This window comes from Plectropomus leopardus, chromosome 17, assembly GCF_008729295.1.
Source record: "Plectropomus leopardus isolate mb chromosome 17, YSFRI_Pleo_2.0, whole genome shotgun sequence".
In the NCBI taxonomy this organism is placed as follows: Eukaryota; Metazoa; Chordata; class Actinopteri; order Perciformes; family Serranidae; genus Plectropomus; species Plectropomus leopardus.
The window spans coordinates 7,807,089-7,826,524 of NC_056479.1; the positions used below are offsets into that span (position 1 = coordinate 7,807,089).

A 19,436-nucleotide genomic window follows, 5' to 3' on the forward strand; every position below is an offset into this window, starting at 1 on the left:
AGGGACCTAGCATCTTATTTACCTCCCAACACCGCCCCCCAAAAAGAAGATATACACCTCATTAAATTTATTACCAAATAGTTGCCCTTACAGGTAGTGGTGTTGCATATATATTTTTAAATACTTCTATTGTCTATACAAATAGCTGAATCAGCCAGTAAACACACTCATATCAGTAACAATATGACGGAAATTTGTCGCCATGTTGCTTTTTGCCCTTTTTCCTCATGTTTTAGGAAAAAAAAACTAACTCATTTGTTTAAGTTTCAAGGGTTAAACAGCTTATCAATGGCATTTCAAATCTATACAAGCCAACTGATGACGATCCAGGTTTCAAGGGGTTAACTCCAAATGTGTTTTTTTTTTATTCTGAAAGTTTTTAAACAGGAAGCTCTGTAATAACGCGGTGGGCATAAACTGCCACTGACTGCTACTGCTTCAGACAGTTGGTCCCGCCTCCCGTGTCTTACCTGAGAGACTGACCTGAGCACCTGCCGTACCTGTCCGCACAGGTACCGCGGCGTCGCACAGCAGCGGATCGGGAGATGGCGGAGTCTCAGCTGGTGTGCATGGACGATGCGCACGTTAACGAGAAGATCCCGGAGACCAGCCCGGAGTTTTACTACAGCGAGGAGCAGCGCGCGGCCCTGGATCAGCTGCTGAGGAACGGGGACGGCGCCTTCAAGATGCGTCTCAAAGAGGACAACATCAAGGACTTCCTCTGCGCCAGGGAGATAAGGTTCATCCGCAAAACCTTTCAGGAGTATGACACGGACAGTGACTCAGAGTCCGGGGAGCACGAGAAGTCCAAGGAGTCCTCCAGCGCGGACTCTGGGGTCCACTCCACCTACTGGCCCCAGATGTCCGACACAGAGGTTCCGTCTCTGGACATCGGCTGGCCCGGCAGCAGCGGCGTGTATAAGGGAGTGACCAGGGTGTCCGTGTACTCCCACCCACCCAAAGAGCCCGGGCCCCACATCAAGGAGGTAGTGAGGAGGCTCATACAGGAGGCACACAAGGTAACTAAAACAAACTTTAAACTCAAACTTTCTTATGGAAATAATTGTATGTATGTAGCATCTATCAAAATAAAGTTACAAAGTGCTTTACATACAAAAATAAAAAAAATGTCTGAACAAAACATATATTACATTTTTTGTTATTTTTCTGAAATGCATTTAAAGCTGCTATATTTTTCAAGCTTTTTTCATCAAAGTAGATTTTTATTATTAGTAGTTCAGAACTGTTATGAACACTTTGGTTGAATTACAGTGTTTTTTCCTATTTTATATCATTTCTTTAATTTTATTTTCCTGCTCTTATAGGAAATGGCAAAACAAAAAAACACAATGAGTTGTAATAACTTGTACATAAAGGTGGAGTTAGGAATTCTGGACAAAGATTGTTGATATTTGAACAGAACATGTAACGGACGGCTTGCAGACTGTGACATATTCACTGAATTTGACAAGAATTACATTCGAAGAAGTGCTTTTTAATGGCAGACTGCACCTTTTATGACTTTATTTATGTGAGAATCACGAGGAAAACGTGGCAACATGAGCAAAACTGATAACTCCATCTAGTAAAAAAACCCAACTTGGCTGCAAGTGCTATGATTTTCATTATCGATTAATCTAAATTTTGATTAATCAGTATAAAGTATCAGAGAAAGTTTTCCCAAGTCAAAGATGATGTCTTAAAATATCTTATTTGTTCAACCAACGATCCCAAACCTGAAGATTATCCAATTCACCAATTAAGTTTTTTCTGGCTTGCATAATACAGAAATTATCATGAAAGTTGCCAATTATAGTCTAAAAACTTCTGCATGCCATAAAATTCAGCCAGAGTGGTATGATTCTGCAAAGAATAAGGGACTGTGTGCTATTTACTCGTGGGGGTGGGTGGGTGCAAAATGGGGGAGGCATGTTAAATACTTTTTTAAGCACTGTGGAGGGAGGCATGCTTTTTGATTCGGCTTAGGAAAGGGACATTCAACTATGAGAGGTCGTGTTTTGTAAATATTTTAAATATCTGCTGAACCCCATATCCAGGTGGTGGCTTTAAAAGGCATGTTTATTTTAATAACCACCCAAACTAAACATTTATATCATAGTCACAAACTATAAAAACAGAAAATATTGTCGAATTTTGTGTCAAAGTGTTGATGGTTGTGGGACACATCATGCGTGATGTAGGCTTCCGTTTTAAAAAATTACTTACTTTTACGTCTCATATAGGATTTTGCAAAATGAAAGATTTGCACTAACCAGATCCTGTAAAAAAAACATTAAATGAAAAATGAACTTCAATGAACTTTCAACTATGGCAAAAAATATGGTTACTTGTGGTGGAGTCAATCGGGGAGGCTCAAGAAAAATTCGTTGTAGCTTTGGGGTCAATCAAGAAGATAGATTCTTTGATAAAGTCCAGTCTTTAAGATTACGATTAAGAACAGCTTAAAAAAATGAGTTGGATCTACTAAATTCCAAAGCCAAAGTTAATGTTTTCTATATAAGGATCACTATTTTGAACCTGACGTCTTCAGGTTGCCCTAAAAAACACATTTATGACCATATGAAGATAACCGACAGTGCAGTAAAACGTATCAGTGCCGTCTTCCTCCCTAACCTGACCTACTTGGTCCGCAGCAGAACAAAGCCTCTGAAATATTCAAACTGATTGGCTGCAGGTGATCATGTGACCGTCTCCCACAGGTGAATGAGACTAAAGACCCCCAGGCGGAGATTCATTACTGTCACTCCACGTGTGTCCTGTCTTTGTGAATACATGAGACAGCTTGTTTAAAGGTTTTATTTTAATCCAGAGAAGACGCACTTCGATGTTTAATCAGTTAAACGTAGCCTAAACATGCAAAATGTGGATTTAATATATTCAATCGTCATGAAATTATTACAAAGGCTTTAAGCTGTTTTCAAGTCAAAATGTTGGTGTAGTATCAACCTTAGTAAAAATATAGCTTTTTTTGTAGTCAATGTCAACATATTTGTAATGATATCAAAAGTTCCTCTGCAATAAAAATGAGGAATTTACTTTATTTTTATGCTAAGCTAGGCTAACAAGCTGCTGGCTGTAGTCTCATGATAAACCTTTGAAATCTGGAGCGACATCACTTTTCTTGTGCCACTTTCAGGTGTCTTTCACAATTTTAACCCTTTGATTTCTTTGAAAAAACATGGGGAAAAAAGGCAATGAGCAACTAAGAAATATTCCACAAATTGCAAAAAATAAGTAATTTGTTTTTTTAAGCTAGTCCATAGAACTGCATTATAATTATCACGATTAAACATTTATGTTATTTAACCTAATTATTTAAATTTAAAGGTACTTTTATTCAAGGTCATTTTCTAGTTTTATTTTTTCCAGGTACTTTCAGGTCATTTTCTTGTCCTTTTCTACTAATTTCTTGCTTGTTTTTTGGGTCATTTCCTCTTTCCTTAAATTAGCTCAGGTTTCAAAAGGTTAACTGACAAACATGAGAGTGATGTCAGTGTTCTCATCAAACTCAGCAGAAAGCAAATAAATGTGTTTTCCCAAATGTCAAACCACTCCTTAACCATTTGATAAAGAGTTTTGATTCATGTAATCCACTACACATTCATTCATTTGAGCACATTTCTGCATAGATTCACCAGATTGTACTGAATATTGATATCTGACAATTATTCTTTGCATATTGCAGGGACTCTCTGACTCAGCTTCACAGTGCGCCTGATTGTATTCAGACAGGTTTCAACATGTTCCGTTTAACCCAATTACCTTTACTTTACAAGGAGGAGAAAATAAAACTGACAGTTAGGAGTTATTATCCAAAACTTAAACTGTCATGGTCTACTGAGTTGCAGCTTGCAGGGGTGACTTGCCATTTGTGAGCTCATGCAGTTAATGTCAGCGTGAGCAGTAAAACGTGATCTTTCTGCATTCAGCTGTGTCCAAAATCACTTGTCGAAGCCAGTAACACAAACGTGTTTTATTGATTTATAATTCTCTCGTGATAAAAAAAATCACGTTTTCAGTTCTCACACCACCATTTACAGTAATAAAGGTGGTGGATTTAGCATCAGGAATCAGTGACTTTTTTTCAAGTATGGGCTTCTGATGACAATCTATTTTACCCAGTGAAATGCCAGCTCCTGCAGGTAGATTTGATCAACTCTACGGTAGTTAAATCGTTAATTTTGCTAATATTAGCTAGGATTGCCAAATTTGGGTGCCTGGCTGGAGTGAGATTGTGATGCCATGGGTTCAATCTCATGCATGGAGATTTAGTGTTTTGGTTAGCTTTGAAGCCACACCTTAAGGTTATACAATGTGACTTGAGACTGTGACACACTGAGACAATTGTGACTGATAGAAATACACTGATTTGGATCAGTTCCTGTGTTCAAGTTAATGGGTGTGTTTGGAGCACAAACTAAAGATTACAGTAACTTCACCACAATACACTCTGAACTCGCTGAGTTGGGGGGGGGGGGCTGAAGGCTGTCGAACTCCTGGTAGTCAAGCAGGCAGATGGTGAAGTGAGTTGAACTGCAGAAGAAGATCTGAGAGTACAGCAGGGCGTGTAGATATGAAGGACTTCATAGAGATAGAAAGGGGCCAAGTTTTTATGGAGCCTTAAAGGTGAAAAGCAGAATCTTGGAATTGATATTATATTTAATAGAAAGCCAGTGAAGTTGCTGTAGCTAAAATCTGGACCAACTGGGGTTTATGAAGACACTTGAGAGGAAGAGGACGGAAATGCTGTTTATGACAAAATCTGTGATAGTTGCTGTGAAGTGTGATTCCTGTAAAATGAGCTTGTCTTTCTTCCGTTGAATTCACACGGCTGTCTTTAGTGAAAATTAACTGTCCATCTGCACACACTTAAAGTCTGGCAGCCCGCTTTTTTCATGTGAAAGTGCTTGAGACTTTATCTAAAGTGGGTCAGAAACACGACAGACGCTGTGTTTAGTTATGTGTTTCCATGCACAAGCGTGTGAGGATGCGTGTATCGGTCAGCAGCTGATGTTGCAACTTACTGAACCAATCAGCCAATATTTTGTGTGAACGTTTATGACTTTTGCATACCATCATTGCAAAAGGCCCTACGGGAAGTCGTCAGGCCCGATATGAGATGAAAAAAGTACCAGTTTTTGTTATCTGACTGTAAGGGAGCCAGGGGGGACATTTCCATCAGGCGCAGCAGCGCCATTTGCATTTTAGATTGACTGTGAATAGCTCTGGCCTCACTCCTCTAAATGTACTACTAAAGTCTTTAGAAAGAAAGTATTTTCATTCCACCTGAATTATTATAAATTAAATTGAAATTGTATTTGCTCACGTTTCTCTCAACAGTTTCTCTACGTACTCAAAAACTCAAAATATGTCTTTCCATGAAGCCAGTGTATTGTGGCATAAGAACAAATGTACTAACTAAACATACAAAACATCACTGCACCTGGCTCCGAAGCCAAATTTAGATGTGATGTGTCTTGTTGCCAATTATATGTACTGTACAATAAACTGCACAGTATGTACAATCAGATATAGAAAGTCGGTACAGAAATATCCTCAGGCACTTCTAATCTTCCCTCCTATACCTTAAGTGTGTAGCATTATAACATGACTAATTTAAGTTGCAGTAATTACATAACCGATTTACTTCTTTACATAAACGTAATATATATCTAACACCTATGAAATATGAATATACAGAATCTTATTTTTCACAAGCAGAGTTTTCCGGTAAGATAATTAAAAAAAAAACAGGGAAGGGTTAAGAAAGCCCACGGCACCAATACAAAAATGTGTCTGAAAGGGAGAGTCATATGCAAGTTAAAACAAGCTGAGTCATACGTGGTGCAGACCGAGGCCGAGCAGCTCTAAATGTCAGCTTCACATCAGAACTTGCAGCCATGACATAAAGACTTATTCAGCCTCCTCCAGTATCCTGCAGCCCGGGTGAGGGTTGGTATTTAATAGCGAGCTGTATGTTCCCTCACCCACTCAGAGATTACCACCGCTCCCTCTGATTGGTTGACCTCATTGGTATGCAAACTTAAGCTAAACAGGGGAACGCTCACCTGTGATTTGACTGACGTGTAGCACCAGAGGCTATGGTTGCAGGGTAAGGTGATATGGTTTGTTGTAACTGAAACAAGGAGCACTATTTCAATTTTTTGAGGTGTGGAGGACACTTAATGTATCTGGATAGGACAGTTCGATTAGCTGACGGACCGGTTAGTCGGAGCTCTTTGAAAGATGCTGCACAGCTGTTGCTTATGAATAATTAGACACACTTTGAAACACAAGTTAATCTAAATTATTGTTTGTTTACAGTAGCCATTTCAGAGCTATGACAGCTTAATTAACTGACAGCATGTCGAGATTTCTCCCCTTGAGGTGATATAAATCATTTACTCCTGAAAGCCTGCCAAATGCTTGAGAGAAGAGTACTTATGCATTTCAGCATCTTGAAGTTGAAATTGTCACTCTTACAGAAGGGCACGCACACACATACACACACATACACACACCCTCTGAAAGTAGGAAAAGGCCATAAGAGATTCTTATCTCAGCTCAAGAGATAAAGCACAGCTGTGTAGTTTATGTTACAATGAGCTGGAAGTCTAAATGGTTTTCAGGCCAGGTGGTACACGACAGGTGGAGAATTATATTGTTTCTGGTTAAACTACTAGTAGAAATAAGTGCAGTGTTGTAGAAAATTAATCTATTTTGACGAGTCATTTAAATGCACATACGTCTTAGACTGTATGTACAGACCTGACATTTTGCCTGTCAGGAGAGATAATCCTGTTATGAGTACATTCTTTATCTCTCACTGGCAACTACTGTTTTAGAGCAGTGAAGAAGAATCGCTTTTCAGTAAAAAGTGTAAAATTAGCTGTAAGCAAAATTTGGCAATATTTCATACTGGAAAGTCCTGCTGGTTTAGGATTTAACCTGAGCCATGCCATACAACAATGACAGTAATCATTTAATATCCAAACAGGGTTAGTAGTTACGACTGTTCATTTATTTTTTAACACAATGGTATCTGACTGGTGCCCTTTATTGGCTGATATGCACTTCTAACAGTGATGCTACAACAATAATCTTATAGAATATGATGCATTGCTGTAAATTGAACTAACATACACACTAACATAGACATTAATGCAGCAGTAATATTAATCCAAAAATATTAGATAGGCCTATGATATTAAAACATAATATAACAAAATAATAACAAAAGTCAAACTATTCCTGTAAGGGATCACCAAAGTTATCAAAGTTCATCCTCTGGGGACCATAAATGTCTGTACAGAATGATTAATGCCATTGTAGTCTGAACATTAAAACAAAAAACACTAAAAACCACAAATGTCAATCTCATGGTGGTACCAGAGGAAAAGTCAGGGGCTCCCCAAAGTCAGTGGGGTTTGTCCTTTGGGGACCATGAATTACCGTACACGATTGAATAGGAATCTGTCAAATAGTTCCTGTGGCATTTTGTTTAACTGTGTCCTTCCTTTGACAAATGTTTATCTCAGTACACAATCTAATTACCAGTTAAGATGAGCAGAATTACATTTGGACTCACGCACAGTTCACTTTCAATGACTGATGTCAATTAAAATTAAACCAATCTTCTGTCACATGATAAGTTGTCTGCCAGGAAAGCTTGTTTTGAGGCCTCTGGATAAGGCCCAAACATGTAGTTACACAAGAACTGCCATAAGGAAATGGAAAAAAGCCTCACATGATCGCTCTAAATCGCACTCAAGGATGTCAAACACAGTGTGGCTATAAAACACTGCAGATAGTTACTGAGATGCACTCACAATAAGAATATACCAAAATGGAAAGTGCATCAGTTTTGTGCACTGTAGACTGATTTCTGATTGTGGCACATTATGCACAGTTTCTGTGACAGGATGATTCGTGCCTCAGATCAGACCCTGTACTGTTATGTCAGGTGCCTGAGCACAGAGTCTGCTGGTAAAATCATTAGCTGTGCATGTTAATCATAGTAGTTACTGGACTGTGTCCAAACTGTTTTGAGTAACTATTTAATTACATTGAAAAACAAGTTCCTCTGAAGCATCAACCATTACCGCCTCTGTAAATTCTATTCAAATTCTGTATCATCACACTAATAAAGAGTTAAGTGCCTCAGAGCCACTGAGTTTACCAACAGTGGAAGTGGTGAAAAATTTAAAAATGCTCATGAATCTTAATGTTGGTCATCTGCTGCTCTAAAAGGCAGCAAGACATAAATATCAAACATCCAAAAATCATCAGATGACATTAGTAAGGTACATGCGCGCACTCACTCACACACACACACACACACACACACACACAGCTAAACAACTTAAACAGTAGCTAACAGTAATAAATACACAGTGGAAATAGGAAGCTAAAAGGGGTGGAATAAATTAGTCAGCTAAAAGGGTTAATGGTGACATCGCAAGTTCAGACTCATTGGATAAATGGTTAAAATGGATAGGTTATGTATATAACATTGGCAGCTAAATTAAATGAATGTTTGAAGTAATAGCAGTATTGTGGACAATTCATGATGAAGCTGAAGGGGTGTGTTTGACAAAAATAATCTGGGAACAATGCATGATATTTTAAAAGTTCATTAGATATTTTGGTTTTTTTTGTGTAAAATATTACTGTGTAAAATCACTACAGCTGTTACATAAACAGCCCAATATCTCCCTCTGAACTGCACTGTTAGTGAGTGATATGCACAAAATAGAAATACTTAGCAGTTCAGGTATTTCAAATTTTGTACTAAATGTACTCAGTTACATTCATCCACTGCTGCTGTGTCTCTGTTCTAAACGTCCCTCTCTCTGTGTTCTTCAGGTGGTGGCCATAGTCATGGACCTCCTGACAGACCTGCAAATCCTCCAGGACCTGCTGGATGCCTCGTCGCGGCGCGGGGTGGCTGTCTACACTGTGCTGGAGGCCAGGGGTGTGCCCCACTTCCTGGATATGTGCACTCGGCTGCAGATTACTGCCGTGCATCTGCGGGTGAGGAGTGAGCTCAGCAAACACTGGACACTGGATGACAGATAAAAGTGCCACAGAGGGAGGAGGCTCACTAATACAATACACAAAGAGCAAAATAAAGATGCAAAGTTTGAAAGAAACACCTCGGTGTGTCACTGCTCTGCCTCCTTAAGTAGACAATGGCAGTGCCTGCGATAATTATTTCCAAAAAAAACAACAAAACTCTGACGGCTGGTTGGTTGGCTGGTTGCTCCACAAATATTTCCCCACCTTTTGGAGCCCACAGTTTTTGCAACAGAGGCTGCCATTTGGCATAGTGATAGTTGCTATGGCGAATTTAGTCTTGTTCTGTGTTGTGATTTTAAAACCTCTGAGTCAATTTTTTAAAATTTTCACACCAGCATTTACTAAAGGGTGTATTGTTTATTTACATTTTTATAATGAAATTATTAAACTTGCAAATAATCAAGTCTATCGCTCTGAGTTTTGCTACTTAGCCACAAAGTTGCCCCGCTGTTAAGTAGGGTCATTTGATTTTAACAGCTGACAGTCATTCACATGATTGTAACTGAAGTGTGAATGTTGAGTAAAACCGCTTTTAATTTGACGATATCTGTTTTTCCAAGCTAAAATAATGGAAACACATCAGATGTAAATAGTCAGTCTGTGCAAAACAATTTAAATGAGAAGGGGAGTTGAAATGTGGTGCAGTTATTCCTAGGTGGCTTCATTTGAAAAAAAAGATGATTTGACTGAAACTAACCCACAGACACCCGAACACCACATTTTAAGGGTGAATAAAAAATGCTGTGAGCACAATAGTTAAAAAAGGGAGCTAAAAGTGATTGATGGTTGAAATAAATGTCAGTGTGAATACTTGAAGAATAAGACATCTTTTATTAATCCCAGAGGGGAAATGACATTTTTCTCACTGTTGTTAGTACATGTTACACACACACACATGCACAAACAGGAACTTAGCTGCTAGACGGCTGCCCATGGACAGGCAGTTGGGGGTTTGGTGCTTTGCTCAAGGAGCACCTCGGCAGTGCTAAGGAGCCTGAACTGGCACCTCTCCAGCTACCTGTCCACACTCAGTGTTTGATCCGTACGGGGACTTGACCTTCCGGTTCCCAAGCCAAGTCCCTATGGAATTATTGATTCATCTGACAGAACTGGAGAGCAACATCTGACCAAAAAGGGAATAATTGGTACACATGATACTGTATGTCCCCAAAAGTAACTAACAAGTGGAATCAGTCCCTGTAGATTTACATAACAAACGTATGCATGTGGTCTAATTCAGTGGTTTCCAACTGGTGGGTTGGGGTCCAAAAGTGGGTCCATTCTGAATGGACCGCAAGTGACTCATGGACATTTCAAGTCTGTAAAAAAACATAGTGTTTTGAAGTACATTGAATTTTCGACAGAGCTTAAATACAGAGATATACACAGAGTGTTTATTCTTCCATTAAAATCAATTTCTTTGTATTTTAAGTCAACATGTTTACATTTTGTGAAATAAAATTGACTATGTGGTAATTTATATAATGTGCAGATCTTGAACTAATGACTAAGGAGAAATCTGGACCCCATGTCTGGACCAGTTTGGAACTACTTGTCTAATTGAACCACTTATTGAAAATGTATATTTAAAAAAATGAAAGACTTTCTTAAAAGGTAAAAGAATACAAATTTTCACCAGTAAGTATGAAACAATATTTTTTAGGAATACCTGGAATATAAAATGCTGAAATATTAGTGCCTTGTGATTCACCTGAAATTTAGTGTTAAATTAAGTCATCTTACTTTTATGAATTAACTTTTAATGCTGTTCTAAGTGTTCCAGGACCTGAGAAATGACAGCGAGTGCTGATCTAGATTCAGAGTGAACAGCAGTTCACTGAGGCAGGCTGTCATCCTATCTCCACAGGGACACAATACCCTGCCTTATCTGCTGTGCACAGAGTTTTGTAGCTCCAGTCTCGTTGAACTGGAGCAGCGGACTACCTGGTTATCGTGGTGTCAGTTGATAGGCTGTGAAAGGCCTTTTCAGAGCACTTGGCTCTGTTACTCTTACTTCTTACAAATGCACATTCATAGATCCTGAGAGCAGATCCAAAGACTGTAACACGATGCTTCGGCAGAGAAAAGCCTCCTCCCAGTGTGTATATTCAGTATTTACGTCTCCTTTTCTTTTTGTTTCCTTTCTCTTCCCTTTAAGTAAACACATGTGGCTCAGGGGTTGGAGTTTTGCCCTTTATTTTCTCGAGAAAGTTGACTTTATGTGGCAAGGTGTGACAGCGCAGTTTGACTTGGCATGTTTTTAGATCAGTCATGCGAGATACAGCAGGGGCCGTTTGATAGCTGCGGCTGAGTGAGTTTACCCAGGCTCACCTGTGTGATGCTAAGCCAGCTGGAGTGTGTAATCAAGTGGGTGTATTTTGCAGAATCTCCGTGTGCGGATGGTGCGAGGTTCAGGGCTGGCCCTGTCATTTGGAAAGCTGCCCGGGTCCCTGTGCTCCAAATACATGCTGGTGGATGGAGAGAAGGTCATGTTTGGCTCGTACAGGTGAGCATAGATTTCAATGCTTCTAACTCACACATTCAGCCTTTCACAGCTCAGACAGGACTGTGCAGTCATGGTTTAACACCAGAAATGATCACATACGAACATGAACTATTGTGTGAATGAGTTTTTTAAATATACCGTAAAACTTCAATTGATAGCCCGGGCTATCATTTGCCTCAATCACTCAACAGGCTTATTTTTGGGTCAGGCATCTTTATGGGATGGGCTCTAATTTCTTTCACACAAATATGTTGCTCAGCAAAAATGAAAATAGAATCAAACTATTTATTTGCCCTTTTACCCGGGCAAATTGGTTTTATTTATTCATTTTTTTAAAAATGGGAAGATGATAATGGACAACAAAAGAAGAAATGACCCAGAGGTTTGCAGGAAATTGAAGTAAAACAAAAAACAAACAAAAAGCAAGAAATGACAGGGGAAGAAAAGCATAAAAATGATAATATTTCTGTAAAATAAATATAAATATATGATTATGAATATAGCTCACTGAACTTTTTTGTGTGTTTCTTGTTAACTATGCTGATAATGCTGTCTTCTTTGTTGCTCAGGGTGTCAGTAAAATAAACTGAATGATTAAATTGTAGATAATCAAGCTAACATTGAATGTAGCATGTCCATATTGACAAAAGTTTAAACATATATACATATTGTTTGTGTGATCTAAACAGCTAACTGACATTATCTCCAACAGGGAGCCAACAATCTGGTGTTCTACATCCAAAGACCTTCTATAAAAATGAACTGCATGGTGACCAGACCAGATCTTTCTAATTGAGACAGGCCTATATTTGTCAAAAACTGTCACCACACCCAGCTAGTAAAAGAGATTTAATTGGGACTTTAATTGGGAGTAGGCTTTCATTTGAAGTTTTACAGTATGTATTTTTGGCAACTTTTCAGTGTGGAGAAAAAGAAAAAAATTGCAAACCATGTCAGTGTACTGAAGAGAAAAACAATGCAAGAAAGGTTTAAAAAAAAAAATAAATTTTTAAAGCTAATTTCTAACACAGGCTGAGTATGCAGTCAGACAGGGACAGGCGGGGAAATCATTCCCTGACACAGACCTGTAATTCCAGGTGTCATTCTCTGCCACAAATTTTAATTTAATAATTCTCTTCCACATATCTGGAAACTCTTTTGGTTTTAATATTTCTTATGTCATTCCAAGCATCTGAAAACATGGTGTATTCATTCGAAAAGGGTGTGCCGAAAGTATGGAACCAATTGCGTCCCATCATAAATCAGAGGGACAGCGCATTTATTTTTCCATATGGGATGATAACGGTAAGGTTTGGGATGGATGGAAACCTGCTCTGCTCCTCTGTGGAGGTATGGACGTGTACTGTTGGTTAGAGAAAGAATCCTTTTTGTTCTGGCTGCATGTTTAACACTGCAGCTGAACCCAAAATTTAGCTTAGTTTGGTTGCTAGTAGCATTACAGACACAAAAAGTGCAACAGGTCCAAGAATACTGCAAGGATGTGATATAAAATACTAATTTATCATTTGTTAAATATCTGTTTAAAAAAACAAAGCAGTATTTGCTAAACTGAGGGCAAAATACTTTATAAAAGTATTCATTAGAAATATTACTTAATAGTTCAAAACATTTATTGCTCCATTTTATTAGCTACAGTTCACTTAAAAATATAGAATATTTATTATTTATTATCTTGCAAGTTCAGTTTATTATTCGGCCCTGGTAATGAAATTTCCTCCAAATGATCCAAACATTTAGAGGATTTAATTATAAAAACATCTTTCTCTAAAAGCTGCAGCCTACAAAACACTAATCACTGTAAGCAGAACACTAATAACTCCTTAAAGACTTTCTGAAGCATATTAAACATGCACAATGACTGGAATGCTTTCTGCAGCACTCTCTCCTTGTCTCCCATTGGTCCTGCTCATAAATCTATTGTTGTAGATCAGCTAGTTGTCTGTTGTGACTGCTAATTGAGGCTGATGCGTAAAACCTGCCTGAGATTATTACGAGGAGGCAAAAAGCTTTGTATGCGTCACCTGAGTGCTTATTTAAAATGATGAACTAGCTTCTGAGAAATAATTACACAGCCTAGATTTGATAACCTCACATATACAGTAAAAACAGGTGACAAGTGTTCTTTGTATTGTGCAAGAAAAAATCCACAGGGCACCTTAAAAGTGTTGTGAATTCATGGCTGTTGCTAAGACTATTTGCTGTTGTATACACACACTGTGTTTAATGTGAGTTAAAACGTAAAAACTGTTTTTGGTTTCTGTTCTCATATCTGAATAGTGTTGGGTGACAATAGATATAATTGAATAACATATTATTGGGATCACAATTACTACTATCATATAGTTGTTTTAAATTGAAAGAAAATAACATTACACAGCTGTGTAAGGATCTTGCTAAGCTAATATTCAATAAAAAATATCTCTGTATTTTGAATCATACTGAAATCTTTGTGACAAAAAGAAAACTCTGTCTTCACTTGAAACTGACAAATACCTGAACTAGAGTCCATGTTAAAATAAGCTGCTTTAAATGTTTTGGGTACAACATAAAGAGTTAATCTGCTGTATACAGTATCCTTTGTCTGATACAGATGATGCATATTTCTGCACGTCATGTGTCTCACATCAGCCGGCTCTGGTCAAACCACATCAGTGATGAAGGTGAACTTTAAGTGAGCAGGTTATGCTCTGACTCACGTGATGCCTCATTATGACTGGAAGTTTACGCAAAGAAATTAGGGAATGTGGGACTTTGGGTCCAGTTTTTTAAAGCTTTTCCAAAAAACTTCCTCATGTGAACCATCACGTCACACTTCAGTCGTCTTTTTCAGAAAATGATCATCAATGTGGAATAAGCTTGTTTAGAAAAAACAATAGGTTGTACTGTATATTTTTTTAAAGAATACTTCAAATTTTAGGGAAATACATTTATTTGCTGTCTTTCTGAATGTAAGATGAGAAGATTGGTGTCTGAGAGGGATGCTAATCTCTAACTTTCGACTAAGTCTTGGCAACATTATTACACACACTCGAACTGCTGAACCAAGCTTTAAAAAAATATAATTAAAATTATTTCCTACTTTCATTGAGTTTATATTTTAATCAGCATCAGTCCGAATCATGAATATCAAATATTCATTGATTTTCAGAATTTTAACCCTTTAAAAGACAGCTTTTGGTCATGATGCCACTATGTTTTTTAGATGATGATAAACACATGAAAAACAATTTTCAATATACTACATGCTAAGAAAATATTTTTACAAATCACAGCCTTGGATATGTCAAAGATCTGCAGCATCACTGATTGTGACCGTAAACCAGGTTTCATTTCCTGAAACCTGGAAATGAATGTATGTTCTCCCTGTGCCAAATATGGTTTAAAAAAAAAAAAAGGAAAAGAGCGTCATTAGGTAGAAAATGGTGAAAATGACAAATGCATGCATACACAATGCATATTTTTATGTTTTGATGGCTGTGGGATCAAAAATTGCAGATTGAGTGGGTTTCATTGGTGCATTTTTTGCACTGAACAATATGAATTTACTGATTCTGTTTACATAGTGTATTTTAGACTTATTGCAGGAGCTGAGCTGAAAAGATTAAACAAAAATTACACAATCTTGCCAAAATACATGCCATAAACACATCCAAAATTTTCAAAAAAATGAAGAATAGAAAGCGCATAAAATGTGCCAAACAGTCTCTAAGTGTTAACTTTTGCTGATTAGTTTAAATCTGTCTTTTCTCCTCCAGCTTCACGTGGAGTTCCTCTCGGATTGACAGGAACACGATCACCGTGATGTCGGGTCAAATCGTGGACACGTTCGACAATGACTTCAGGGAGTTGTACGCCGTGTCTGAATTGGTGGATCTCTACAAAGAGTTCAACATCACCAAGCCACCCATTGCTACGCCCATCAGGAAGCCAAAGGTGGAGAAAAAGAACCAGCCTCTGCCCATCTCCACGTCCCGCTTTCAGGTTTCTGTCGGGGACTCAAGACAGGTCGATCTAAAGGTACCTGCACACAAGTACCACAATCCTAAGTACTCTTTAGTTTTTGGGAACAGTACAGGCCTCACAGGTTCCCTTCAAGACCTGTCGACCCCGAGGGACTCGCTGATTGGCGGGCTGAGTCACAGGAACGGCCTGTACAACAGTACCCTTAATGTCAGCAGGGACACAGTGGACCGAGTCCCCGCACAGAGTCCTGGTTCTCCTGCAGAGGAGGAGGATGAGGATGGAAAGGGAGGCTTGAAGAAGAACCAGCTCTTCGGAGCGAAAAAACAGCGTAGCTCTTTCAGACACTTCCTGAAAGGCAGAGCCAATCAGGGCACAGAGACTATAGAGGAAGGTGTGGTCACTCCTCAGAGCCCCGCCCCCACCTATAAGGTGTCAGAGACCAATGGTAACGCAGGAAATGAGGTGGAGGACTCATTTGAGATCATTGAGAAACCCGGTCCACTGAAATCCAAAACCAAGAAGCCCTCAAAGATCATTCAGAGAAGTATGTCCCTGCAGACCATCAACACTGGAGACGAAGACGGTATGTCCTCACACAGGCTATTACAGCGTTGTTTGTTTCAGTATGGTTGGAATCAGGCGTTATGAATACATGTATTAGCAATTAACATGGAGATTATTACTGGGTGTAGAAAGTGTCACAAAACAATGAAAATGCGTACTGCAGCTTTCCAAAGATGACATTTCTAAATGTCCAACTAAAAATCTAAAATGCCAAATTATTTACAGCATTGTAAAATAGAGAAATCCTCACATCTGAGAAGCTAAAAACAGACAGTAGTTGGCATTTTTGCTTAATAAATTACTCAAATTATTTTTATAAAAAAAAATCAGAGATTATTTCCAACTAACTGATTACTTCATATTCAAGGTCTAGCCCAAATAAAATATCTGAGTTTCGGTACCAACACCAATATGAATGACTGGTGACTTTTTGTTTCATTCATAAAGGTGACCAAATTCTCTCACATAGACCATCATCCTCCCTGTCTTGTGCCTTTAGTCTATCCTAAGGGACTAAGACATCACAAGTTTTGATTGTTGTTATTTCATAACTAATCTGTCCTCCTTTCCCCAACAGGACCTAAAAGCCGGCGGCGGCATCAAAAGAAGAACTGCATCCAGTCATGAGATCAAACACAAGAGGACGGTCTGTCATAGAGACACCACAGGACCTCCTGGTTAAACATGCTGAGTCACAGTATCACCTTACTGTAACCAGGCGTCATGACTTCAGACAGTGCCTCCCGCCTGTTACACCTCAGGTGAAAGTCCTTACAGGAATGACCACTGATGAGATGTTGTAGTTTAACTGATCATGTGAGGACAAAGAGAATCTCAACATTGAAGCCAAAGTGCTGATGGAGGGAGATTTTATGGCCATTATTTTAGCTTTTCTGTTTTTTTGTACTAAATTAATTCAGTTTTTTATATCTTAACCCTAACACCATGAGCTGTGACCCATAGTGTGGGTGGATTACATCACACCTGGTCGCTATGGAGATCAGTGATCAGTTGTGCTTGTTGTCCCTGAGAGCCGCCTTACAGAGGACCCTTGGTAACAGAATAAGTGTTTGTCAGAGTGTGTTTTACAGGCTGTGAATAATGCACGCCGCAGCGAGTGCTGCCGTGTTGACACAGTCCTGCTTTGTTTCTGCTCCGCCGTGTGACGACTCTGTTTGCACTTCGGGTTTATTCAGGTGGAGCTGGCAGAGATTAAAATGTGAATCCTTGAGAACCACTTGAGATGCAAATATTCTTAATTTTGTAGCAGAAATTAAATAAAAGACATGAAAACAGCAACTAAAAAAGTGGTTTGTGGGATTAAATGTAAACTGAAACTCAGTGTTAAGAAATATGTGGAGCTGAGCACAAACACCTTTTCCAGGAGGCCAAATATCTAATCAAAAAGCCCACTGAGGTCATTAATTTTGTATTTCAGTCAAATTTATGTTTTATTGCTCTTATGATGAGTGCTTTTATTTTTAGTAAAATATCCTAATTTATGAGAAGTTTGTCTTGTTGATTTCTTGACACATGTACCATTAACCCATTACTATTAATTTGTCCCTTTTGGTAACTTTACGGTTTAAAGAAATGACTAAGAAAAAGATTGAGCATATTTAGGGTTGATGATTAAATAGTTCACATTTATTTAAGGGGTTCATTAATCCTGTTTGGAGTCTTGGAGAAGATAATTCTTGACACGTAATTCGAAAACAGGGGTACCCAAATGCAGGTGACAGCAGACAACTGGGACTCAAATAGTTAACTCTTTATTCCACATTGGAACAGCGAAAAAGCTAACCAAAACTCATACGACCGAAACAAGGATCAAACAGAGACAGCACTGAAAAGCAGGGCTAAATACAAACTAGACTAACGAGGAGATGAAGTGCAGATGGAGAAAAAACGCTCAGGTGAGGAGAATAAGGTGATGAGGCAGGAGAACAGGCAGAGAGCTGATTGGCTGAGAGAAACTGAGGATCAGGAAGAACTAACAAGGCTGATGCAGGACAGCTGTGCAGATGGTAAATGAGGGAAAGGCAGCACAGCAACACAGGAGGAAAAACACAGTAAACAAAACACAATATTCTTAATAAGCAGACCAAAGACAGACTAACCAATTAAGGCAACTTAGACGAGTTTTATACAGACACTTAATCCAAACTTCTCCAAAGTCTGAACCAATCAGGACACAGCGGACTGTGACACACATTTAACACTGTTTATTACTTTACCTACTTTTGTGAGAATTGCTTTAAATCATTTCTCAGAAGTCTGTGTGCAATCATGCATCATGTATCCAAACATGTTTAAACCCATTGGTGAAGGAAGTATCCAGATCCTTCGCTTAAGTAAAAGTACTAATACCACGTTGTAAAAATATTCTGTTACAAGTAAAAGTCCTGCACTGAACATATAAGTTGAGTAAAAGTATAAGGAACATGTACTTGAATTAGAATTAATTAATGAAAGGATCGGGTATTCAGAAAGCTGAAAAAAAACAACTCAAAATTTTAGAATAAATAAGTAATTGACTGAAATGTTATTCAAAAAAAATGTTTTTCCGATACATTTTCTGTCCATTGGCTAATTGATTTATCAACTACTTCTTTAAGCTTTGCGTGAATTAAGTGTTTGGTAATTTAATTTAGAATAAAATATCACTTGTCTCACACTTCTTTTACTTTTTTCAATGAGGAAAATCTTAATTTGTAAAGTTTCTCGTACCTAATGCTATAAAAAAAAAAGTATTAAAGTAAAAAGTACAGTATTTCCCTTGAAATGTAGTGGAGAAGCAGTGTAAAGTGGCATGAAAATAACATACTCAAGTGAAGTACAAGTATCTTAAATTTGTACTAAGCCACATTCCACCACTGTTTCATATTTTGTAAAAAGTCTCTGAAGTCTAAACTAATCACACATATAGAGAAGAGAAAAATACAAGGTTTCTGTTTGATAATACTTTTTAGATTATTGTTCATAAGAGGTCTAACAGGAAGTACGGCTTCTCTGTGATCTAACCTTTAACAGGAACGTCATTCTGCCGGATAACTTGCTGTAAGTCTATTTGTCTGTGAATGACACTGAAGATAAGCTTCTTAATCTAGCACAAAATATCTCCTTTATGGTGTAATAAAAATAATTTATTGTAATTTCAGCTGTCACCCTCTTTAAATGTCCAGTTTATGGCAACAGGAGGAGTTGCCACTGAAATACTTTTCTACATATTGGATTTTAATCACAAAAAACAAAAACATAAATTAAAAAAAAAAGTTAATTT

At 38.2% G+C, this 19,436-nt stretch overlaps 1 protein-coding gene across 1 annotated transcript; it reads left to right on the plus strand.

The window, feature by feature from the left end:
• The first annotated feature begins 400 nt into the window (after nucleotides 1-400).
• Nucleotides 401-17,636, plus strand: fam83fa (family with sequence similarity 83 member Fa). The gene is made up of 5 exons (XM_042504855.1): nucleotides 401-1,019; nucleotides 8,887-9,054; nucleotides 11,484-11,605; nucleotides 15,382-16,172; nucleotides 16,731-17,636. The coding sequence occupies exons 1-5, from the start codon at nucleotides 546-548 to the stop codon at nucleotides 16,778-16,780; spliced, it is 1,605 nt and encodes a 534-aa protein (XP_042360789.1). The 5' UTR covers nucleotides 401-545; the 3' UTR covers nucleotides 16,781-17,636.
• The last annotated feature ends 1,800 nt before the right edge of the window (nucleotides 17,637-19,436 follow it).

Bases quoted from the DNA above. Each gene is read 5' to 3' on its own strand.
- fam83fa (XM_042504855.1), top strand. From the start codon at position 546: ATGGCGGAGTCTCAGCTGGTGTGCATGGACGATGCGCACGTTAACGAG. The intron at 9,055-11,483 runs GTGAGGAGTGAG...TGTATTTTGCAG, and splicing joins TTACTGCCGTGCATCTGCGG to AATCTCCGTGTGCGGATGGT. The intron at 16,173-16,730 runs GTATGTCCTCAC...TTTCCCCAACAG, and splicing joins CAACACTGGAGACGAAGACG to GACCTAAAAGCCGGCGGCGG.